This window comes from Phodopus roborovskii, unplaced genomic scaffold (genome assembly GCF_943737965.1).
Source record: "Phodopus roborovskii unplaced genomic scaffold, PHOROB, whole genome shotgun sequence".
Taxonomy (NCBI): Eukaryota; Metazoa; Chordata; class Mammalia; order Rodentia; family Cricetidae; genus Phodopus; species Phodopus roborovskii.
The window spans coordinates 20473918-20499811 of record NW_026126469.1 but is presented as its reverse complement, the minus strand read 5'-3'; the positions used below and the strand labels follow the sequence as shown (position 1 = coordinate 20499811).

General features: G+C 48.3%; 2 protein-coding genes across 2 annotated transcripts in view; both read left to right on the top strand.

Annotated features, from left to right (window-relative positions):
• The window catches only part of Dtx3l (deltex E3 ubiquitin ligase 3L), a 795722-nt gene that overhangs the window by 408072 nt on the left and 361756 nt on the right, over nt 1-25894 (top strand). The gene's annotated exons all lie outside the window — the stretch shown is intronic.
• Pdia5 (protein disulfide isomerase family A member 5) overlaps nt 1-25894 on the top strand; it is an 87603-nt gene that overhangs the window by 24302 nt on the left and 37407 nt on the right. Inside the window, exons 4-8 of the mRNA XM_051191404.1 lie at nt 6769-6852; nt 7096-7141; nt 10782-10874; nt 14653-14713; nt 19243-19310. Of these exons, the coding sequence (XP_051047361.1) occupies nt 6769-6852; nt 7096-7141; nt 10782-10874; nt 14653-14713; nt 19243-19310 (352 nt within the window). The remainder of the gene's footprint in view (nt 1-6768; nt 6853-7095; nt 7142-10781; nt 10875-14652; nt 14714-19242; nt 19311-25894) is intronic.

Here is a 25894-nt window from a genome sequence, read left to right as displayed (position 1 = left end):
GGTCCAAAGACGAATAACTGTGCCCTCCAGGAGCTCAGTGTGTGAAGAAGAAGCAGACACACATGCCAGGACAGATACTGCCAAGCGAGGGGTGCAGTATCTGTCAGGCCAGTGGACACAGCCTGGAGAGGTCAAGAAAACCTTTGCAGAGGCAGTAAAGTTCCAGGAGGGGACTATGCGCTCCTCATGCCTGGCTTTTCCTGCCCGAGCTCCCAGCCACATGGCTCCCAAGCACTGCCCATGGGGGTGAACATCCTGCTTTCAGAAGGGCTGTGGAACCTCCAGCACAGGATATCTGAGCTAGTGGGGCTGGGGGTCAGCGGGTAAAGGGAGATTAGATTAGAGATTAGAACTAAATTGCAGTCTTAGTGTCTGGGGTTAGCGCCAGTGGGAGAAGCCTGTAAATTTAATATGCTAAACTCTAGGAGGAGGTAGGTTAGTGCTTTGAAGAGGCACCTTGTTCAAGAGGCAGGACTAGCACAGTAGTGCCTCTGGGTTTACCAGATTTATCCTTGTAAGCGGAAGTGCAATCTCAAATGTTCAAGAGCTTTAAAGTAGTTTAGCCAAGTAGGTGGATTATGGCAAGGCCTGGATATCTGGGTCTGGGTTTAAGATTAGAAGCAATACACTGCTGACTGACTCTTCCCATAGCGGCGAAGGGACAGCATTTGGCTTCTGATCCATGTAAGGCACCCTGAGTTGGTCTCAGGGGCCACTGTTAGACAAGATCCCAAAAGATAAGCTGGTTTCTGCTCTCTGCCTATTCATTCCCCTTTCTAGTCTCCAGAAGTTGTCATGTGACTCCTAAAGGCACTCACTCCATGGGATTCTAGATGTCAACTTTGTCCCACAGGCAATCTGTCTGTGTCCATGAGCTTAGGGATGAGACCATCGCATTATCAGCAAAAGTGTTTTGGGTGGCTTTCTGGTTCTGTCTGCTGAGGAGGGAGGAAGTGGCCTGGAGCCAGTATTGCTCTTTTTACCTACTGTTATGAAGCAACAGATGGCCAGCTAGCCTTACACAGTACATTCTCAGTTTCTCCAGCTAGACTTCCTGCCATTCTGTCAACACATGGCAGCCAGAATGGGGATGCTGTGGCTTTGTTGGGGGTAACCAGGAGGGTCAGCTTTTCCTCTATAACTGGAAAGTGAAGGGAACAGGAAACCCCAGGGCAAGAGAAGATGCTGGCATCAGGACATCTTTGTAGGTGTGTGGAGCGATAGACATAGTCTGAGACTTGGGAGGAGCCATAGTTGGCAGATCCGACTCGACTCTATTTCCTAGCCTTGTGACTTGAAGGGAGCCATTTAACCCAAGTCTATTTCCTCATCTGCAAAATGTGAAAAAGCTAGTATTCTGTCTTTTCCCAATTTCTGTGGTAAAGAAGGGATAAATGAAAGTTCTAGAATTGAAACCACACTTTAAATGTGAGATGTCATTATGTTACCATCATTTTTCACCTAGCTGGAAATGGAGGAAATGTACATTTGTTTATTCAGTAAGTTTTTTTTGTTTGTTTGTTTGTCTTTGTTTTTTGTGACAATCCCTTGACTGTGGGGAAGGAGCCCCTGTAAAGTGTATTGGGCGTGGGGTCAGCCTCAGTCCATGCATGCTTTGCTATGTGTGAAGTGAGCACAACCTGGTGGCACATACCTGTAAACCCAGTACTTGGGAGGCTGAGACAGGAGGAGTGTGGATTTTGTATGACTACAGTAGGGAGCCTGGCTTTGAGTTCGTACTGTGGAACCTTTAGCTAATCTCTCCCTCTTCCTGAACCACAGTGTGAAACGGGTGAAATGTGCAGTAGGACCTTCCAAATTGCTCTCATCCTTAAATTATCTGGTTCAGAAAATTCCCCAAGCTGCCAGCACTGACTGGTGGGCATGTGCCTTCCAGTGCTAGGATCTAGCTTGTTTGTGGGACCCCGTCCCAGTCTGGCATCCCCTCTTCTCCCTGAGGTGCCGTCCTCTGTCCCTCCCTTTCTCTTCCCCACTCTCTCCCAACTCTGACCTCCACAGTGGCTTGGTAGCCTGGGGGGGGGTGGCTGTGCACTGGGCCACATGTTGAGGGTGTTGATAGCTCCTTGGTGTGGCACTGGGATGGGGCCTCGTGTGGTACTGCCATCTAGGAGGTTGAACTCGAACCAGCAATAGACACTAGGCCTCGTACACTGGTTCTGTGGGCAGAGCCTGCCCTCAGCTGCTCGCTGCTTGCTCTCCCTGAAGTGCGAGGCCAATGCCTAACCATATTTCCTTTCTTCCCTTTTCCCATCTGCTTGATTCCCCAGAAGCAGTAATGGCTCCCCAGATGCAAGATTAGGGGCCTGCCAGGGCAGGTGTAATGTATTTCGAAAGTCTTATGTTTTCCTCTAAGAATTAATTTGAATTTTGTATTTCCTCCTTCTTGCCTAAGCAAGGCAAATGTTACTTCCCAGGGGAGAAAATAGAGTCCCATAAGTAGTATCATGCTTGTTCTGTGGCTTTAGGTACCTTTGGCATATGGCATGCTTTTGAGAAATAAGTTCCAACTGAAGAGCAAACCCTTAGACCAGTGGTTCTCAACCTTCCTAATACTGGGACCCTTGAATACTGTTCTTCCTGTTGTGGTGACCTCAACCATAAAATTGTTTTCACTGCTACTTCATAACTGTAATTTTGTTACTGTTATGAATTGTAATGTGAATAAGTGATATGTAGGCTATCTGTTATGTGACCCCAGGTTCTTACTGCAGTAACTAACTTACTTCAAGGCCTACTTGTAGAGGTAGGCGCCAAGGAGACTAGCCAACTGGGGATTGTTCCTGAGGCATCCCTTCGGGGGTTCAGCAGCTCAGGACTGCTCTCCGCTGTCCCCTCGCCGCCGTACCCTCCAGCCACACCTTGTCCTTGTTTGGCACCAAGCAGTCACTCTCATCCTACTCTGCTTTTTGCAGCTCAGGCTTCATCGAAGGTCCTACCCTGCTGCCGGTGGAGCCTGGTCTGGAACCAGCATGCCTGATGGCCGATAAGACATCTCCTAGGACAGGGTCAGGCCACAGTTTTGGAAAGATCCAGTTGCTCCTCCTTTTAGCTTCCAGCACCTTCCCTCTCTTTTTCTTACTCTCATCTCACTGGCCACTCCTGGGTCTGACTCCTCAGAGTTTAAGCTATCTAATCAACATAGCACCCTGTACCTGCAGCAGCTGCCCTAGACTAGCAACCCCTCCCCCACATTTACTTGGGGGTGTGGGGTGAGGGAGGGGATGTACAGAGGCTTCCTCGTTCTTTATAGAGAAGGTGGAGAGCCAAATAAAGTAGAGAGGGGGTGGTGTGGCCTTAACGCCTCCCTGCAGACTGGTGTCTGGTTGCTGCCAGCCAGAGGAGAGCCTGGCTCTCTGGGACTTCTGGCAAAGCTCATTTCTCTGCCTTTGTCTCCTTTTCCCCTAGAGCCTCAGTCACGAGCTGCAGAAGGGAGGGAGACCATGGATCAATTAATTGTTCTTAATCTCTCAACTCAGATCCTTTTAAGTCCCGAGCAGCATGGGTAATTTTCTTCCCTTCCTGAACTCTTATGGCTGTTACTGTCTGAGCTGCACAATTAGTACCCGTGCATGTGCATAGTTAGACACTCTAAGAGACAGGGTTGTTGGGGAGAGGGCGGGGAGCTGAGGGAACCCCCTCGGGATTTGTCACCTGGCAGGATTCCTGGTGCCCAGGAAGACAGAAGTTCAGGATCTAGTCCCAGCAGCTCCAAGATAGCATCTTACATTCATCACTCATTCCATGAAGTCACCTGTCCAGTCGGGTTAGTGTTTGAATGCCACCGTGTGCCAGCTTCTCTGGTGACACTAAGGAGACGCTGTGAAGGAAGGCAGGCAAGCAAGGCCTTACCTTCAGGGGGCGGGTAGAGAGAGACAGCGGGAGAAGGGAGGTTGAGAGTACTTTGACAGGAAGCCACCTCTTGTCCCATCCCTCTGACGGTGTGTGTAGGAAGCAGGGGACAGGAGAGACCCTTTGGGCAGTGTCATATAACCTGAGGGAAAGGGACACACGGTCTGCAACAAGGAACCCTGGTGTAGAGATGGGCAAATTACTTCCCTTCGAGCTGGGCTAGGCCTCAGGACCACCCCAAGGAAGAGACTGGGTGTTTCTGCGTTCCGGGTTCCACCAGCCACATTGCTCAGTGCCCGCTTTGCTGCTGCATGGGATCTGAGGCTTCATCCCTGAGACTTCCATGGCCCAGATTTTGGCTGCCAGGCTTGGCCTGGGGCCTAAGGAGGTCACATGGCAGCCAGAGCTAAGTTCCTGCAGTGTTTGTTGTTGCGCTTGGTGATGGGAAGGTGATCAAAAAAAATGGTTGAACAGAACAGAACAGAACACAGCAAGTGTCGGGGATAGCAATAAATACCCTGAGCACAGCCCTCTCTGCCAGGGACTTAACTCAGGACAGGAAAGGGTGCCTCGTTGGTTCAGCTTTACAAAGACTCCCCAAAGGTCGGATACACTCAGACCAAGACAGTTGCTGTCAGAAGAGCATGGTGTGGCATGCTCTGGGCTTTAGGGCTAGAGGGTTTAGGCTAGAGTTGTGCATCTTCTGGTGCCTTCTATCATCCTGTCCAGCTCATGTCTTTGTCCCAAACTCAGCTAGTTTCTCTTAACACTATTTCAAATACTTTTCCATCTTATGTCCCCACTGTGATGATGTTGTCACCTTCCCTGGCCATTCCTCATGTATTTCTTGAGTCCCCACTGTTCACAGTCCGGTGACAGGAAGAGGTAATGGCAACAAAGGTGGCCAAACATCTGTGACTGTAGGGAGAGGGAAGCTGGAGGGAGGCCTGGGGGGGGGGGCATGATGCCATCTCCATCCACCTGCACCCTCTTCATTCTACTTCATCTAGATTCTCTCCCTCCTCTCTGTCTGTCTGTCTGTCTCTCCTCTCTCTCTGTCTGTCTGTCTCTCTCTCTCTGCCTGCCTGCCTGTCTGTCTGTCTTTCTGTCTCTCTGTCTCTGTCTTTCTCTGGTCCCCCCCCCCCAAACAGAGTTTTTCTGTGTAAAGGCCCATCCTGGAACTCACTTAGTAGACCAGACTGGTCCCTGCCTCCTGAAGGCTGGGATTAAAGGCATACCCGCCACCACCTGACCAGCAGCCAGACATGCTTTCTTAGCCTGGAAGTCTCTCTCTTACATTGGTGCCTGCAGTTTTGTTTGTGTGCTGATGATATGGCTTGGAGAATTGAGCTGGGTGGCTGAATGAGCCCATCTGTTCTGGGGTTCCTGCCCAGCTGTGTGAAGCTATCGGTGCCTGTATCTGAAGTGATGTGTGCAGACAGGCGGGGGAGGAAGTAACTTCCCACAGGGGCTGCCATACCTGGCGAAACAAGTTTCCTTGGAGACTGCTGCTGTGGCTAGGTATCCAGTGGCTGTCTGATGGCCAGAATGTTCTCCCTGATTCCATTCAGACCCAGAGACATGGCCCTTAAACGACAACCAGGGTGCTGGGTCAAAGGAACAGCAGGCTGCCTTTGGCTTGTTCCTGGGGCATTTGGAGAGTGTAGAGAGGTTGGAGAGAGCAGAGGGTCTCTAAGGAACTGAGACAGGGAGACAAGAGGAAGAAAGACCTGTGCAGGCTGATTCACCTGGTAGTTCCTATGCACCAGCACAGTGGTTCTCAACCTGTGGGTCATGACCCCTTTTGTGTCGAATGACCCTTTCACAAGGGTTGGGTTGCATATCAGCTATCCTATATGTCAGATATTTATATTATGGTTCAAAACAGTAGCAAAATTACAGTTATGAATCAGCAATGGAAACAGTCTTATGGGTGGGGGTCACAACATGAGAAACTATACTACAAGGTCACAGCAACCTTCCTAAGAAGGTTGGGAACCACCGTTCCAGCACTTAGTAGGGCTGCCCACAAGTGGTGTTAAGTCACATTTGCTCAAGTACCCAAGAGTTGTAGTGGGTCTGGGCTGGGGCCTTTGCATTTCTAACGCATTCCTGGGTAATGCTGGTCCAAACATCACATGTGGAGATTTTATTGGCCCCTCTGGGAGGGTACCACAGTTAAATCAGCTCCTGCACGGGGGCTTCCGAACAGTGATGGATATCCGACAGGCAGTGCGTGCCAGGAGGATTCCTAGTATATTCTCAGATAAGGGCGACGCTGCTCTAACCAAAGTGCTGCTCTTCTTCCCAGCTTTTAACAAGTTTCAGCACTTCTCCAACATGGCAGGACATTTTGTTTCCCCAGACAGATGGCCTGGAGCAGGGGCCCATGTTCAGATCCTCAAAAACAAAATCTTGCTCTGGTGCCTCTTCAACAGATTCTAAAGCAGAAGGCCAGACTGTTTTCCACTTCCCCAGGTGACAGGCCATGTGGCAGGGTATTCACCGCCCCTCCCCCCAGTAGTCTCAAACCCCTGGGCTCAAGCACTTCTCCTGCTTCAGCTTCCCGAGCAACTGGAACCGTGGTCCCTGGCCTCAGGTTTGTATTTATTACTATAGTGAGCTCCCGTCCCCCACTTCCTAGCGCGTCCCCTGCCTGGACTCATCCCGGAGGTCTCTTCGGGCAGCGCCCCGTCTGTGTCTGCTTGTCCCACCCTGACCACCACAGACTACACACACTGCTGGTTACTCTCCATTTCCCCTACAGCTACCGTCTTCATCTGCTCCCAAGAATTCCAGGTCACCTGTCTTGTTTCGTAGGCCTCCGGCAGACTCTGTTGTCAACACCTATGTGACAACTCTAGGTAACAAATGGTCCCCGACATTTCTGTCTTTCAGTGACACAGAGAGTAGAAAATTGTGCAAGAAGATGAAAGTTGACCTCAGCCCAAAGGACAAGAAGATTGAATTATTCCATTACCAGTGAGTATACCCGGGCATTTCCAATTTCAGAGTAAGTGCTGAGAGCTTTCATCGGTAGTCTCAGGGAACACCAGGTTTTAGTTAGATTAGTTTATTTCCGAATGCTTTCCCCCAGTACTTACCATTATTTATTAGAAAGAAAGGCAGAAGGGAAGAGAGAGATAGAGTACGCACAGAGAGAGTTCGGAACAGTGTCTGTTAGCTGAAGCATGTTAAAGTTAACACATTTTCCTTACTTGACAGGGATGGTGCCTTTCACATGGAATATGACCGAGCTGTGACACTGAAGGTAAATTTCCCTCCCTCCCTCTTGGTGGGGTGGACCCTGAATGAACACTAGAAGCTTGGCAGGCCTCCCTAAAAGGAGAAAGGGCCGGTTGCACAAGGGCCTTTCCTGGCCACCTGAGGGTCCTTACCATTAATGTTGATGTCAGCAGAGGATCCAGCCTAGTTTATAACTGTTGACACAAGGGACACCCAAGCCTTGTCAGTGAATGCCTAGGAGTCATCTAGCGAGACAGCTGATACTGTGACCCTCCTCTCCAGAGATCAGGGTCTCCTTTTGCTGTGGCTTCAAAACCACCTCCTCATCTGTGAGGGTATGCACAGTGGCTATCCATAGGCTGAAGGGCAGGGACTGTTTGGTGTTTGGGTAAGCGTAATAAGCATGGGGGCAGATTGGCAGAAGGTGGGATGTGGATGCCACCAAGTGTCAATGCTACAGTCCGATCTATAGGTAGGTGGAAAGCCTACATAAGAAAAGTGCCGTCCCGAGCCTGCAGGTGCCACCTGGCTTTCACAGAGGAACTGCCTTTCCAATGCTCGCAGCTCTCCTCCAGCTTCAGCATCCTCTGCCTCACACCAGCAACTTACTTCTGGTCCAAGGGCATCATCAGCTGCGTTGGCCAGGGCCATGTATTTCATCCCGTTCTAACCTGAGCTGAGCTCAGGCAGGGTTCTTCTCTGAGCTCCTGTATCTCCTCCTAGGGCCTCATGCCCTCTAGCAGATAATCTACCACTGCTCTACACCCTCTGCCATGTCTCTCTTTCTCCATGTACATCTCTTTCCAGTTGTTCGTACCTGTTCACCTATCTGTACAGTGGTCAGTGCTCAGCTCCCTCTGCCTTTCTCATAGGTCATTTCTTACTCAAACCCTTATATTTAAGTTGTTCTCTTCCTAGTGTTACCACCCTTAATACAGTTCCTCATGTTGTGGTGACCCTCAACCATAAAATTATTTTTGTTGCTACTTCATGACTAAATTTTGCTACTGTTCTGAATGGTAATGTAAACATCTGATATACAGGATTTCTGATATGTGACCTCCCCCCAAAGGAGTCTCGACCCACAGAACCTGCCTCATTCTGTACTCTCTTAACACCCATGTAGACACTTGGAGATTTATTTCCAACTAGAGTCGCTTGGCTTTCTGTATTCTGTGTTGTGACACCAACTAATGTCCTTGGAGAGAGAACACATGTTCCCCAGGAGCAAAATGTGATTGGGAAGCAGGATGGGTGAATTGCTCACACATCCATAAAAGAAAGACAGGTTTGCAATTGGACCTCTAGAAGGTCTGCCCTGGAGTCATGGAGCAGGAATAGTGCTGCCCAGAGCTCTGTGTCAGGGAAGTATCCAGAAGCCCAGGGACAGGCTTGTCACACAGTATCTGGTGAAGGGGGCAGAATGGTCTGTCACACTCCTGTATGTAGGGATTATCTCTTTCTGCATCAAACAGTGGGCTAGAGAAGTAGGTTGAGCATTGGGCAGGGTCAGAGGCTTTGGTTTCAGAATGGACAGCCATAGTCATAGGATCTCAAAACCCATAGAGTCAAGAGAGACCAGGGCAGAGGAAGGTGTAATATTCATCCTGATTATCTGGATTTTGAGCATCCAGCTAATGATGCTCCAGTAACTGAGGGTGGGCTCCCAGGTGCCATTCCCATGATGTCTCGTTAAAATGTGGAAAGAAACCATGGATGGTATTGAACATCAGTTAAATGAAAACGGTACCCACACAAACAGCAGGATTCCAACATGACTTTTAATTGTTTCCTGTTTGTATCCGTATCATCTTTTTTGTTTTGTTTTGTTTTTGTTTTTTCTTGATTCTGGGTAGAGGTGAGGTGAGGAGGTTGTGGGAACACTGAAGCACAGCTCATGCAGAGTTTGGAGACAGGACTCCACCTCATACCCCTGAAGCAGCAGCTCCTGACTAGTCATGGGTTCTTGATCCCCCGATGGACTACTGAATGAGTGTATGCACATAGCAAGGTGGTCCACACTTTCTAAACTAGAGTTTAATTTTGTGTACTCTAAATTGAGAACACTTTTACTAGGTATTTGTAGACTAGCAGGCCCGTGGGTACCCACTGGCATCTGTTAACCATGTCAGATGGGCTGATGCCTCTCTAGCTGTGGTAAGTATAGGCATCAGAAAGGTGCCGTCCTTTCCATTTGGCTTACCTTGTCCTGATGAAGTATTGGCAAGGGATCAAGGAAGTGTAGATCTGACTTTTGCAGTGGTAAAATGGCTGTCCTTCCCTTACTAGGATGGCTTGACAAGTCCATTTAGATAGACAGGAAGTGCTATGGGATGGAGACCTAAAAGCACCTCACATTTTCCCATACTAGCCCCTTCCACATAGGAGGTTCCGGAAACAGTAAACCTTGTCAAGATTCTCTGCTAAGTGCATAGCCTCTTTAAGGGGTGTTTCTCCTTCTCCCCTCATACCTCCTACTTTTTCCCCTTAGTCTCACCCTCTTCCCCAACCCCCAGCTTGGCTTTTGCTCACTGGTGCTTGATAAAGTTGACTGAAGTAGGAATTTTTTTTTTTTTTTTTTTTTTTTTTTTTTTTTTTAGTGTGTGAGTATTTTGCTTGCATGTCTTGTCTGTGCATCACATGTAGGCAGTGGCCATAGAGATCAGAGAAAGATGTTGGGTCCCCTGGAACTGGAGTTACAGAGAGTTGTCATCTTGTGGTTGCTGGAAATCAAACCTGGGTCCTCTAGAAGAGTAGCCAGTGCTCTTAATTAATGAGCCACCTCTCTAGCTCCCCCAAATAAGCAATCTTGCTTCATCAAATTGGGACTCTGGAGATCCTTGTGTGTTGACCCAGGATGGCTGTTTCCTTTAGCTGTGAGTGGATGGAGTAGACTGTAGGCACCTTTCCTGATTCTCACTCACCTTGAACATCTTCCCAGTCTGAGGGGCAAGAGGGTGTCCTCTCTGTCTACCCCAGAGAAGTGCTGTGGATGGCATAGGATGGGTGCAGCTGGACATTATCCTGTCCACTCGGAGCCAGTGGTTCACCTAATGAAGCCCAGTAGGCTTTTTAGCTTCACTGCCCTAATCCAGAAGGGTCCAGGGAAAGAAGTCACAGCATGCAGCAGGCCATTGGTGGTGGGCAGCCTGGCTTCCCAGCTTCCCAGCCTGGGCCTGGCTGACTCACACGCCAAGTATAACCAGGTTGAAGGCTCTATCAGCTGTGTAGAACATGGACTCCCCAGCAAGCAATAAGTGATGAGATTTCTTACTTAGGAATTGACAGTGGAGGGGCTTAGGGAAGGAGGCCTTTGTTCAGTTGAGCAGAAAGGCTTCCTGGGGGAAGGTTTGTAGTTGAAGCCCTGGAGTGTCTCTGGCTGAAGAAACCTGCTTATTGTCTCAAGGTATAAGGCAGAGAGGCATGTCTGTCTCAGCTGACCAGTGGTGCCATGTGATTGAAAAGGCCCTGGGGGAAGTGCTGGGTCACTTAGTGGTGCTGTCCAGGGATGAGAAATATGTCCCTCCCCCAAGCAGGTGCCACCTGCAGTTCCATGACTGACACTTGGTGTGCCTGGATATCCAGACAGGTAGCAGAGTAGGTTTTTGGGTCTGCCCATTTCCACACTAAGCCCCTTTTTTCTTCTCTTCCTTTTTCCCCTTTAGTCCATAGTGGCCTTTCTGAAAGACCCTAAAGGTCCCCCACTGTGGGAAGAAGATCCTGGAGCCAAAGATGTTGTCCACATTGACAATGAAAAGGTAATATATTCCTGGTCACTTCTGATGGATACTAGAGCCTTCTATACCTGGGTCTCCCAGGGGAGGATGCCAGGCACTAGCCCATGTCCTCCAGGCGAATAAGGCCAGCTCTGGCTCCAAACCGTAGGCAACAGGAGCTCCTAGGTGATCACCTGACATAGATTCTTTCTGCTCTTGAGCTGCTTTCTCAGAGTTGGCGGAGCTTGAGGGTGGAAAGGTGAGTCTTGTTTGTGTTCATTAGTTCTTGATGATTTAAAAAAAGCTGCAGTCAGCCTGATGCTCAGCCTTCCCAACCAGATGTACTTCTGTGTAGCCTCAGACCTCATTGGTATGGCGTCCCATTTATGTAGCTGTATCTTCACATGGGGGGTGATGACAAGTGCTGTCTCTTAGGTGTCACATGGTCTGAGACAGGCAGTACACACATGCATGCACATGCTAGCATCCCCCCATCCCCCATATACTTGTCTCAATTAAAACATAACTTTTAACTTCCTCTGGCTCCTCTCACCTCACATTTAAATTATTAACTACTCTCTTTCTTTTCTTTTCTTCTTCTTTCTTTCTTTTTTTTTTTTTTTTTTTTTTTTTTTTTTTTTTTTTTTTTTTAGGTAGGGTCTCTCTATATAGCCCAGGCTATCCTGGAACTCACTATGTAGATGTAAACCAGGCTGGCCTCAAACTCAGAGATCCTGCCTCTGTTTTTAAGTGCTGGGTTTAAAGGCATGTCTAAAATTATTGACTACTCTTAATGCTTATTAGCCCAAAAGGAAATGATGTTTTTTTATTTATTTTTTTTATTTATGGAGGGTTGTTGGGATCATATATGATCATTGTGGCCTGTCCATGATCACTTTTTTTTTTTTAAAGATTTATTTTGTTTTTGTTTTATGTATTTTGTCTGCGTGTATAGAGTCAGATAACCTGAAACTGGAGTTACAGATGGTCGTGAGTCTCCATACGGATACTGGGAATTGAACCTGGGTCCTCTGGAAGAGCATCAGTGTTTTTTAGCTACTGAGCATCTCTCCAGCCCCTCAAGAATCAGTTTAAAAGTACTAGGTGTCCACATTCTGAGGCAGAAAGTGCCAGGTTTATCACCTAGAAGGTCAAGATTTTTAGGAACCATCTGGCATGGGGGACAGGGAGAGCGAGGTATGGGTGTCAGGAGGTGGCATGAGTACTGTGAAAAGGGCAGCACCCAAACCAATTGCTCCACCTGTGATGGTGACCCTGCTGCTCCACCTGTGATGGTGGCCCTGCTGCTCCACCTGTGATGGTGGCCCTGCTGCTCCACCTGTGATGGTGGCCCTGCTGCTCCACCTGTGATGGTGGCCCTGCTGCTCCACCTGTGATGGTGGCCCTGCTGCTCCACCTGTGATGGTGACCCTGCTCTTTGAAAGCAATGGCCTGGCACCTCCTTATCCCCAGTGGTATATCCTGCACATCCTATTACTGTCTTCCTTAAGAGTATTAAATCCGTAGTCCTGTTGTTAATCTCCGTGCTGTTTCCTCTTTCATTAGAGTCTCTTCTGAGGCTGGAATCCCCACAAATAGTCAAGGTTCGGTGTTAGTGGTTCTCAACCTTCCCAATGCTGTTACCCTTTAATACAGTCCCTCATGTTGTGATGACCCCAACCAGAAGATTATTTCATTGCTACTTCATAATTGTAATTTTGTTACTGTTATGAGTTATAATGTAAATACCTGATATGCAGGATATCTGATGGGCCACCTCCATAGGGGTCAGGACCCACAGCTTGAGAAGCACTGTTCTATGTTCAAGTGGAATTAGTGGTTTAGTTTTTAAGCTTAGCATTCCATACTTTTCAGCACCTTTATTAATGATACAAGCCCAAATTTTTGTTGTTTTCAAAACAAGGTCTCACTAAGTAGAGTAGGCTGGCCTTGAACTCACAGAGATCTACCTCCCAAGTACTGGGGTTAAAGGCATGTGCCAATAAGTCCAGCTGTGAACCCAAATTTTTATAGGCTAGATATAATAAAATCTTTTCTTCTCAGAATATAAGATAATTTTAAAAGTGCATCTTTTATCCCCAGTTAGGGCCAAATATCTGCGTGTGAACGCTGTTAGGATCAAAATGTAATCTAATCATGTCTTAAGCCCTAGCCCCTCTTCAAAAAGAAAAGAAAAGAAAAGAAATGAAGTGTGAAGGAGGGATCTCTCCTGTACTTGCCTGATAACAAGAGCTAGTGACCATGACGCCCCAGAGCCACTTTACAAAGGCAGCAACAAGCCTTACTCAGGGATGCTTTTGCAGAGATGCCCGTCTACCTGGTACTAACTACCTCTCATTGCTGAGCTCAAATACCTAACTTTCATAATCCTCATTTACCTTTGAAAATGTCTCTTTCATTCCTGTTCCTTCCCTGGCTTGCAGACTCAGCATCTAACCACTCAAATAAAGGCCATCATTTTTACTCCCAGTGTTAAGAATCAAGCCCAGGGCTTGTGTGTTGAGCAGACTTCCTCTAAGCTCCATCCCTGGTTTCCTCTTTGGCTGTTGTTTAGGTTAACATCTGATTACAATTCTGTTTTAAAACAAGTGCCTAACCCCTCTGTGAATGTAAATGAGGGTTAGCTTTTCAGGGTTTTGGTTTTGTTTTTTTTTTTTTTTTTTTTTTTTTAACAGAGTGTTTTAGATTCCCAAAAAAAAAAAAAATCTTGTTTTATCTCGCTGAAAAAGTCTAAGTAATACATATTAACTGTTGAATATTTAGAAAGTAAAGCTTATGCATAAAACCACCCTGTCAGTCTCTTCATTGAGAAATGGCCCACTACTGATAATTTTGGAGGCTTCCAGGCTTTTAAGGTAATGCATACATAAATATTTGTACTCAGAAGAACATCATTCCATTTATATGCTGTTCTGTAACTGCCCCCCCCAGTATCACATGCACATCTCACTGTGACATTAAATATCCCCTCCACTGTTTTAATGCTGCAGCTGTATTCCATTGTGCGGGCTCTGCCATCATTTATTTACTTAATGCGTGTTGCTGTCAGGAAGCTGCGTTTTGAAATTTTCTCTTATTTTCCTTATTATTCAAAAAGAAAATGCCTCTAATTTTCCTCTGAGAAAGCTGGTTCTAAGAACTTAGTGTAATCAGAACATGCTCTGTGGTGGTGCTTTGCTCCAGCCCTTAGCAGGCTGGATTTCCTCATCCTTCATCAGCTCTCCTTCTGACCGGTTCTTACAGCATTTGTGATAACCCTTTTCCTTTTTCTGCCTGCCACGTTTATTTAGTAGGTCATTTTATATTATCTAATACCATGCCAGGCGCTGATCTGACTGTTTCACAAATACGAATGATCTGTTTATGATGTCCTGGGTTGCCCTTCAGGGCACTGTGGCCCCAGGGTTGGGGACAGGGGTGGTGGCAGAGCTGAAGCCAGGAAAGAGATTAGCTCATGTGGGCTCACCGCCCAGTATTTCAGCCAGTAGATCCACGTGGCCACAAAGAGTAGTCATGAACACAGTTACCTTCCCGACACAACCACTCACAAAATCATGTGGAGGGCTGCCTTTTCAGTAGTCTCATGCCCTGAGTTTCCTCCTCTCAGATGATGGAGTTGTCTAGAATAGTGCAGCCCAAGGTTTTCCCAGCTCCTGTTGGACTATGAGCGAGTCTCATGTGAATTCTGAGGCATTCACCCCCATGCCTCCTATCACTGGCTTCTAGGGCAGTGGTGGCCCAAAGCCCCCTTGCCATCTCCCTGTGTGTGACCTCCTGGTGTCTTCTCTTTGTGCCTCAGGACTTTAGACGGCTCCTGAAGAAAGAAGAGAAGCCACTCCTCATGATGTTTTACGCTCCCTGTAAGTGAATGCTCCTTGGGCCACAGTCCATTCAAACTTTGCTGGTGATGGGCAGCTAGGGTTGCCTGGGGTCCGGGTCTCTCCACTTTGGGCCTTTCTCTTGGCCTTTCTTAGTGGCCTCCGGCTTCCTGCTGTCCTTCGGCCCTCTTCACCGTGGACACTACAGGGTATCTTGTCTACATAGATGTTCCTTCTCATTCCCTCTCATGCCTCTGGCATGAAGAACATATCCTCCATTTGAGTGTATGCTGTAGGTCTGCTGCTGCTCACCAGCCTTTGGGCTTGCCATTCCTCATCACCCCAAGCCTGTCCCTTTGGGATACCAGCTCCCTCAACACTGCTGGTGTCATCTGGCAGGACCAGGGGACCAGGATGAGGGGAGGTGGGACCTGGGGATTTGGCCTCCATAGCTGTATGAAGCCTGAGGCTGTGGGAAATGGCAAAAGGACGGTTGAGGTGGCAGTGGGAAGACCCAGGTCTGATGCCAGCTGGCTCTCAGTGAGCTAGATGAGCTTAGCCAAGCACTCCACCTCTCTGGGCTCAGTTTCCACATTTGTCAGAGAATAGGCATCCCCACCTTTTAACTGCATTTCACAGATCTGAAAAGACTTTACATCACCGACCTGCACTATGAGTATATGTAAATTACATGTAAATAAGCGGATTCTGTGTTATAAAACTATACCACCTCACCACATGCTATGTCCTGTGCCAGGTGAATACTATATTCTGTTTTACTGGAAAACTATTTGCTATGCTTGCTGCTTCATAAGCCTCTGATATGGACCAGCAAACTATGGCCCTATGGCTCACTATTTTTATAATAAACTTTTATTGGAACATTGCAATGTGCATTGACACACTGTGGATGCTAGACAGCTGATTAAGTACTAGTAACAGAGAAACAGTCTCAAGGAGGTACTGTCTAACCACTCCTGCAGTCTCATAGTCCCAATTCATAGCACTATTGGAACCTGGTAAGGCTCTAAACTATGACTCTGGGATTGCACATGCCCTTCCAGAAACCAGAGGGGTTTGTCATCTGTGGGAGGAGATTGTGCCAAGGAGTGTGATGAGGGTAGCTGGCACAGTCTGTGGCACCTGGCTTCTGTTGACTCTAGAAAGCCTACCCCACTTCCATCTCTCTGGAAGCTCCTTGCATAGAGGCCCTTTCCTGTTCTCTGTGCATTGGTGTACACCTCTGGCCACATGCCACTTTGGGGTTCTGGTGGCTTTGCCTGACTGAGCCTGTAGTTTGTTTATCATGGCAACAGTTCCTGCCCAGCCCCAGCCTCCTCCCAAAACTCTCTTGGCCTCAAAGGTGTTCGTGGCTGTGGAGGAGCCTGGTTAGCCCATGTTTGAAATTTCACCACAGCTCCTTCTCTGTTTGTGCTCACTAGCTGGTCCCAGCAGTTTTTTCTCTATGCTGGGGACCTTGTTATCATTCAGCTGCAGAGCACTCCAGAAATCCCTTCCTCTTTGGGACCTGGAGCAGCAGGTCTTCTTTAGCTTGTCTCGGCCTCCAGGATGCTACGTACGGATGAAATGAAATGAAACTGTAGAACTGGGTGTGTGTGCTGGTAGGAGTGCGTGTCAGGAGGCTGGACCCGGGCACAAGCCACTCAAGGTTCCCCGAAACTCCATCAGTCATTGTAAAAGCTCATCCACTGGCACTTGCAGCCCGCCGTTTGTGCCATCTGCCCCGCCCACTCTCCCAGGCTTCCTGGCAGTCGGCCTGTGCTGCTCATTGCAGCAGAGATTGTCTTTAATAACAGAAAGCTGAGGCGGGAGGAGTTGGGAGCCTCAGAGGTGTCACAGAGCATATTAGTGGTGGGAAGGGAAGAAGAAAACTGACTTGCTAAGTTAAACTTTCCACGGAGGGTCAGATTGGACAGCCTCCAAGGTCCCAGAGACCCCGGGTCTTTTTGGTGCGTGCGTGCGTGTGTGTGTGTGTGTGTGTGTGTGTGTGTGTGTGTGTGTGACCCCGGGTCTTTTTGGTGTGTGTGTGTGTGTGTGTGTGTGTGTGTGTGTTTAGTGAAACAAACTCAGGCTTTTATTATGCCTAGACCAGCCCAGCTGCTGTGGCCCCACTCCTGGGATTCACAGCCATCCCCATCACCCGGCAGTCTGTCAGGACTCTGATCTTCTGATTACTTGTGGATGAATAAACCCAGAGGCAGTGGGAGCCTTTGGCTGTGATGAGGCATCTGGGTCCCCAGGTCCTGCTGCTTTCTCAGTAAATGTTTGTTCACTGAATTAATGAGAAAATAAAAAGACTGTCTGCTCTGGGTTTGGGACTTCGAGAGTGATAATTAGTCTTACCTTTCCCCCTACCTTGCAGTTGAATCCCCCACAGAGGGGCTTAGATGGGAAGTATGGCACCAGCTCTATTTTTGTAGTTACATTGGAAATGGGGTTAGCTTGGGGTTTCCTTTTCTTCCTCATTCTCCCAGGATCTTCTTTATGCAGAACTATTGGCCTCTGCCCCTGGGACAGATGGGGAGAGCTGGCAGAGAGGCCACACCTGTGGGAATAGGTGGTCAGCTGTTCCTGGTGGATGGCTGGGTAGGTGGGAAAGGCTGTAAAGTGCAAGAGAAGCGCCATTTGTACTCCTCCCTTTCTTCTGGGATGGTGTGGTACCCTTTCCTCCTGTGGAAGTACTTCTCCCACTGTGGATGAGGAGCTGACTTGTACCCTGTGTTGAACTGAGACGCAACCTGGATATTGAGTAATTCCTGCTGGGTTAGTCTCTGCCTCCTCTCTTGGTAGTCAGAACCCACGGGGCAGGCACTGTCTTCACAGACTGGAACACTGAGATTCACACAGCCAGAGTCCCATAACCCTCAAGGGACACCAAGACTCACTTGCCCAGCATCCCACATCCCTCAAGGGTCAAGGGCAGACAGATACAGATGAGGATCTTATTTTCTGGAGCACAGTGCCCCTGCTCTCAGTCTACTGCCTTCCCTGCCATGGCCCTGGCTTGTGTATTTCCACTAGAGCACTGACATGCTTGCATTTTCCTCTGGGAGTCTCCAAATAGTGAGGGCAGTGTCATCTTCATCTTCCCACCCCCCCCCTTTTTTTTTTTTTTTTTTTGCCACTAACGAGTGCCCAGGCCAGGGTGACGAGCCAGCAAAAGAGCCACTGACTTCCCAGGACAGGTGCTTTAACAGACAGACACACCAGACACACACACACACACACACACACACACACACACACTCTCTCTCTCTCTCTCTCCATGCCTCTGACTTCCCAGGACAGGTGCTTTAACAGACACACACACACACACACACACACACACACACTCTCTCTCTCTCTCTCTCTCTCTCTCTCTCTCTCTCCATGCCTCTGTCTGCCCTTGGGAGGTGGGAAGTCCCTCCCAGTTGGAGTCTTTGCTCACAGCCTTCCAGGGTATGAGAGTGTCAGCCTGCCACCAACTGAGACATGACCTTGCTCTTTGAGAAGAGAACCCACCTGACACATAGTTGCAGGCAGCACTGGATCCCTCAGCGCTCAGATATACCTCTCAAAGCTTCCTTTGTAGTAGAGTAGCTGTCAGAAAAGGTAACAGCTTGGCATGTTACAATTCCTGGTGACTGAGCCAGCTGGACCTCATGCCCAGTGGGGTCAGTGCAGAAATGTGGCCTGCTCTGCTTAGGTTTGGATGAAGGGGCAGGTTTGTATCAGGCTTGCTCTGAAGTAGTAGTGGATGTTTGCCACAAATCTACCAATGCTGGTGTGGGGGCATTGCCACCCCAGGGGAGGAGTGTGACCATTCAGATCACAGAAAGCTGAGAGGGCAGAGCTACAGGCTTCTGTGCAGAGCTGGGAAGGCTGGTGGTCTGGTTTCCTTCTTCCCCATTTGCCAGGAGAGACAGCCCAGAAAGGGGTTAATCTAGCCAAGACCATTGGCAGGCAGAGTAAAGATCAGTGCCCTAACTCCTTATCCTGGCCTGGTGCTCTTCCCACCTGCAAGAGCCAGCACCTTTCATGCTGGGGCTGCCTCCAGTTTATTGCTTAATTATGCTTGTAAATGGAGAGAAAAGAGGCATGAAAATCCCCAAAGTCATTGTACTCATAGTCACAAATTTTCCTTTCTAGTGGCATTTGACTCTGGTTCATTTGCCATCCCTGACTGGGTAAGGAGGGCAGCTTTTAGCTGTGCATGTAGGAGGCTGCTGTCGACATCTGTCCTGACTCCCCGCGTTGCTATGGAGCAGGCCAGCCATGCCGGAACATTGTGGGCTTTGCTGTCTCTGGCACCTTCGCTTATCCCATCTGAGATCCATGGAGGAACTAGCGGCTCTATCTTGTTTTGTGCCCGTAAATTCTTTGGCGTCCATGCCTTTGCTTCTTGTCCCTTTTGGGATCCACTGGGCCCAAGTCAGCCCTGAGCTTCCCAGTGTATTTGTGGTTGGTGTTGATGTCTGTGGGTGGCTGCTGGCCTGGTGTGGGGGCTGGGAGGGGCGCCCAGGGCCTGTCATCACTCTGACCGGGTTTGGTTTTTCTTCTGCCTCTAACAGGGTGCAGCATGTGCAAGAGGGTCATGCCACATTTCCAGAAGGCTGCCACCCAAGTCCGAGGCCACTTTGTAAGTAAGGCACCCAGGGGTCAGTAGGGCTGGTGGTTCTGACTTGGGACCAGGACGGGTTGGGAAGGGCAGGTTCTGAACTGAAGCTACCTGCCCCGCTGCTCAGATTGCTTCCGAGACCTGTTTTATGAAGGCGGAAAACTAACTACTGTGTTTGCAGGACAGGAGTGGTTGGTATCTTGTCAAAGGCCAGTGACAACACGGTGAGGTGGCAGCACTCCGGGGCCAGGGAGTGAGGCCAGAGCATTTGAAGCCTAGCATTTTGGGTATTGGGGTCTATCTTAGTTAGGGTTTCTGTTGTGTTCTATTGTCTATTCTATAGGGTTTCTATTTCTGTGGTAAAGAGACACCATGACCATGCCAACTCTTGCAAAGGAGAACATTTGATTGGAGATGGCTCACATTTTTAGAGGCTTAGTCCATTATCATAGGGAGAAGAATGGAGGTACGCAGGCAGACATGGTACTGGAGAGGGAGCTGAGAGTTCTCCATCTTGATCTGCAGGCAGAAGACTATGTGCCACACTGGACATAGTATGTACTCAAAGCCCACCCTCACTTCCTCAACAAGGCCACACCTACTCCAACAAGGCCACACCTACTCCAACAAGGCCATGCCTCCTAATGTTGCCACTCCCTCTGGGCCAAGCATTCAGAGGCCAAGCCTCTGTGGAGGCCTTTCCTACTCAAACCACCACAGGGTCCAAAGTGGATGTAGCAGTTGCTGGAGGGAAAGGGGGCCCAGTGGCGATGAAGGGGGTTGGTGGTACTAAGGGTACACTGGGAACTCAGAGCAGGCTCACCATGCCTGCCCCAGGCCTTTGGGTTCTGTGTTGGCGGTGGGGGGCACAGAGCAGAAAGAAGCAAGCATGCCCAGAACCAAGACTGTAGACAGCCTCCAAAAGAAGGAAGTGTAAATATGTAGGGAGGCAGAGAATAGGCCAGTGGTCCCAGGGAAGTCTACTTTTAGGGGACATGAGGAAGAGAAACCATCAGGGAAGCAGTTCTTTGGAGCAGCCAGAACAAACAGCATGGTACATTCAGAGAGGAGGAGCTGGGCTGAGGTCCACCAAGGAAGGCTGCCTGCTGCCCGCCCACCCGCCCGCCTGCCTGCCCTCTGCCCTGTCAAGAGTTGTCTTCTTTGCCATGAATCTGTCCATTCTCTAGAATGAGTCAGGAGCACACTTGTTATGCTGACCACCTTATATACACATACAGATCTGAGTATGTTCACGTTGTCTCAAGACAGATCTCCAGGTGGTTTTCATCTAATAAAACTGAAACTTTGTGTTCACTCAGCATGGATATTTCCTTTGCTCACAACTCCTAGCCCTAATATAAACCTTTCTGTTTTCTGTTTCCATGATTTTTAGGTTAGATCCCTCATTAAAGTGGAGTCATACAGTATTTGTCATTTGTAACTGGCTTATTTTGCTTAGCCTGTTGTCCTTCAGTCTACCCATGTAGCATGTAGCACAATTTCCCCTTTTCTCTTAAAGTTGTATAATATGCACACATGAACACACACCTCTATCACTTGTCTGTGTTTCTCTCTGGACATTTGAGTTGCTTCTAGCTCTTGGCTGTTAAGAAAGAGGCTATGAACATGGGTGAGCAGATGTCTCCTTGGGTTCCTGCTTTGACTGCTTTTCTGGTATGTTTGTCCATTTCTGCACTTACCCATAAGTAGCAGAAGCATTTTTGGTGGCAACAGAAAAGTATCTGCTGCTTTTAGGAGCATGGAAAAATCCATATAGCACTCACAGGAGGCTATCGGAGAGCCATCTCACTGAGTCTGGCCGGCGTCCCGTTATGGGAGATCTGAAGTCTTGAAACAGCATCACAATCTTAATGGATCAAATTAAGTGGGGATTAGTTCAGAGTCAACATAAGTGGCATCACATAGACCGGGGTGGGGGGGGGAGACCATGATATGGCTGCTTGGCTTACAGGAACCAGTGCTTTCTCTGCTGACCTCATTCTGGGGCAGCGGCAGGGTCCTGCTTGCTTCTCACCAGTGAATTTTTAGTAGTTTGCCTGAAGACATTTGGCCTTGAGGTACATATATATCACTCTGGGGAAATTTCACCGCTCATTTTGGGGGCCTCAGAAGATACCATATTTTAAGATTATTTAGCCTGGAGAAAAGACTTAATTATCCACCATGTTCTCCTTGCCTGTGCCCGTGTATACTTCGAACTGCTCAGCTCAGCTTCCAAACTCTGTGGAACTGTCAAATCAGAATGCAAGTTGCCCCAGCCAGCCCCAGCCACATGCACTTACCCATCTCAGCATTGCCACGCTGTCGACCACGCTGTCGACCTCAGTATTCCACCAGAGTCCTGCCACACTTCCCCAGGTCCAGCCACCTCTGCTTCTGTGTCATGTCACTTTACTGTTTCATACACTTGCAATCTGTGGGCTTCCTGCGAGGGTGCTGCGTTCAAGGCAAGTGTTTTTCTTTCACACTAGCTTAGAAGGTTCTCCGGTTCGTGTTGACAGAGGGAGAGCTTGGAGTGTATCACTCCTGGGTTTGTTTCATTTTAGGCTCCATGTTTATCTAGAATGCTATTCCCTTCTCCTAAAGGAATCCAGAGTATTAGTCATTAAGCTCAGATAGTGGCAAGGAGGCTTGTAGGATCGGGACTTTGCCCTTGGCTAAGGGCATATACCGGGATGTTTCATGAAGTTGGCCCTGAAGCATACTTGTGTTCAGGGGTCCTGCTCTTCCTTTCTAGGTTCAGTCTAGAGACCTAAAAGTTGCTTGTTCTAGTTCCACCAGTGACATTATAGAAAAGCCAGGAAGCTTGCCCTTGAATTAAACAGCCCAGGGAAAGCCCCGTGTGAGTTAGCTCTGCTCAGGGCATCTGTGTAAACTCACATTTCCTTGCTTGAGGTTTGTTTTGTTCGATTTCCACATAGGAGAACAGTAATGTCCTGTCTTCCCCCTAGCTTCGTAAAGGGGGAAGGCACTAGTTTCTGGTCTGGGATTCAGTGTACAGTGGTAACTTCCCAGAAGCTAGGGACAAGCCAGGAGGACTGGGCAACCCAGAGGTGTTGATTGCTTTTTGCCTTTGCACACAGAGCACAGCAGGGTGGACATAGACTCTTTTCCCCAGGAATCAGAAGCTTGCCCTCCCCACTGCTAAAATCCAACTGGCCTAGAGCATCTAGTCTCCTCTTCATTGCTGTCATCTTTGAGCCTTTTTTTTTCTGTTTGTGGGCTGTGACAAGGGTCAGAAGTTGTCTTCTGCTCCAGAGTGTGGGAGGTTTCCAACCTGATGATGTCACACAGGAAGTCAGGCCAGGTCAGGGACATGTGGCCTTTGCCATTTTCCAAACTCAAAGCTGCTCCTTTGGCACTGACGTTGACCAGTGGTGAGTCATGGGCATCTGTCCTCCCTGCTGCTAGCTAATTGGCATCCTCAGCAGCAGCTAAGCTGCTCCCTGGGTCAGCAGCATTAGAAAGAGCTGTGCCTCCGTGTGTTCCCCTTCCCAGCCTTGCCCTTATCCACACTGGGCCTTTGAGCATCGCCAGCCTCTTGTTGGCCTCAGCCAGGACTAGCCAAAGTGGATGGAAAGCTGAAGTGACAGACTGTAACGGTCAGTCTTGTTGCTGGTGCCCATTCACTGCCTAGCTGGTAGTTCTTGAGTGATGTGCTGAGCCTTGGAGCCTCTAATGCTGTAGCTTTGAAATGGGGATGATGATGCTGACCCACTGGGTTGTAAGGAGTAAATGTGTAAGCTATGGCTCACTTTATAGGTGCAGATGACCTCCACCTTCTCCTAACTATCCTCAGTCCATTCATCAGGTTCACTAGGAGGAACTGCCTCCAAATCCTGCATTCTCTCTGTAGGGCAGAGCACACTTGGCATTGTGCTTTCTTTGTCTTGCCAGAATGGGTCCCCTCATAATCTTCTCTGTGCCCTTGCTTCTGCCCAAGCTCATTTCCTTAGCTGCAGTACCACATATCTGATAGCTTACACTTTAAATTCTGGATGGCGTCTCCTTACTAAATGCAATGTTTAAAATAAAACAGCTTCCCTCCACCTGTAGCCTTCCCTCAGGCCTTTACTGAGCTGCCTGGCTCCTCAGCAGTGTATCCTGTTCCTTGGCAAACACCTCTTCTCATATCTACCGTCTTGTCTACACCCACCATCTTGTCTATATCCACCATCTTGGACCAGGCTCTGCTTGGCCACATAGGTGTTTGTTGGAGGCTACTGCCTTGTCCTCTGACCTACAGCTCTTCCCTGACAACCTAACCAGCCATGTGTATTCATTCATCCTGTGTATTTTAGAGCTCTGCATCTGTGGATTCAGCCAACAGTGAACCTAAGATATTTAGGAGGAACTGCTTCTATATTGAACATGTACAGATTGAGTTTATTCCCTAAGTCATAACTATCACAACTGTTGTCTTCTGTTTGGTAACAATCTAAAGTAATTTGGAGCATATGAGAGACTCTCTGTAGGGTATAAGCAAATGCTACTCCATTTCATAGAAAAGATGAGACTCCTAAGATTTCCATATCCTGGTGTTTTCCCCAATTCCAGTGGATACTGGAGAATGACTGTATTTCAAAGAAATGCAGCTGGATAGTAATGTTTTCTTTGACCTCAGTTCTCTACCACAACTGAATGGAGTCCCAAATGCATTGACAACTAAACTCTGTTCCAAAGTGACTTTGGCCACCTTGCTTGTAGCCTTCTCTCTTCCAATTCTATGTATTCCACCATCCAGCTAGGTAGACACACACTCCACTTTTTGCAAACGAGGCGGGTGGACGGTGCTCATCCTGCTGTAGGACCTTGCTTCTTTTCCCTTCCTGAAATGTCTTGGCAATCTGACCCTACTTGGAGCAGAAGCTTATGAACTCTCTCCACTGTGCAGCATTTATGATTGTTCCTGCCAAGGGTTAAATGTGAAGAAGTGCCTGCTGGGCATACATTTCTACATGTTGCTCAAAAAAAAAACACATCTCACTGCCCATAGGAGTACACACCTTAAATCCCAGGCCTGGGGAGGCAGAGGCAGGAGAATCTCTTGAGTTCAAGGCCAGTCTGGTCTACATGGTTGCAGGATAGCCAGAGCGATAGTTAAAGCCTGTGTTTAAGCATGCACGTGCATGCACACACACACACACACACACACACACACACACACACACACTATACTTCTCATTAATTAGTCATTGTCTTCCAAATGGCCCAGAAGTGCTATAGAATCTTGAGATAAAGCACACAAGTTTAGATGTTTTGAAAAGGCTACTCTGGAGATGAGATTGGTTTTTTCCTAAATGGATGGCTGAGTCTTTAATGGTTGCCACATGGTAGGGAATAGGCATCTTCGGGGGTGGGGGGGGCAGAATGCCCAAAGTGAGGGACCAGAATCAAAGACAGTGTGTGCTCTGGAAATGTGAACAGATTATAGACTTTGCAGTATTAACAAAACCCAGTTCATCTGGAGTTTAAACAGAGTTTACTTGTGTTGTCCCTTAATCATCAAAAACACAGCAGGAGTTGCTGCAGATGAGGAAACTGAGGGACAAGAAAGGCAGTTGAGCTTTGTCAAAGAAAATGCATCTGCTAGGCGGGGAGTTTGGACTGCTGTTCAGGCATTGGGAGCTCAGGGCGCATACTCCACTGGTGGTGGTGCAGGAGGAGGGGGAGGAGGAAGGTGATGCACACCTTGCAAGGTATCTGAGAAGCAGATAGGTCAATTTCCTTCCTGTAGCAATCTTAGACTTTCTCCTTCCCTGCTAGAAAAGAAAAGAACTCTAGATCCTAGCAGGTATACAATTAAGATATTTGTGAGAAAGAAGGATTCAAAGCTGAGACAGGAACCATCTGGGCTGAGGACAGAGTTGGATCCCATCTGTATTCTGTAGGGTTGGGAAGTTTGGTGCAGAGAAGTGATGTGCTGAAAGGAGAGGGTGGTGCCATTTATCTTGTGGCAAATGTGCACTGGCATGAGGGAGATCAGTTAGACAGGAGAAAAGAACCTCACAGTAGACAGACATCCCTGGGACAGACTGAATCTCTCTGGGGAGTGAGCAAAGTGGCTTTTAGGGGCTCCAGACTTCTGGTTAGTTCTCTTTCAGGCTTATCTCACCATATTCTTCACAACACCCCAAAATAGGATGGGGAAACCCTGTTGTTTTAGCAAGCATGGATTGTGTGTCTGTTGTATGCCAGGCACTGTTTGCTAGGTATTTAAAACAATTAAAAAGATGTTTCTGGACTGAAGGGGCTGAAGGCAGGCAGCAGTCAGGACCATCGAGGCTTGTGGGAAAGAAGGACCTTGCGGTCACAGAGCACCAGTTTGGGGTTTAAAATCTTTGACCTAGGTTGTCTCATTCTGTTCTCTTAAGAGGCCTGTGAGGTTATATCATCTACACCTTCCAAACACGGAGCCTTGGGGAGGGTGACTTTCCAAAGGCTACACAGCTCATAGGTGGATACCGACACTGGGGTCAAGCTCGTTGCCCACAGGAGTCACTATGTTCCTTATTCTCTTTCTTTGTGTTCATCTCTGTTAGAATCTGTAGTGTTTAGCTTCCTGTATTGCCTTTTATATTCTT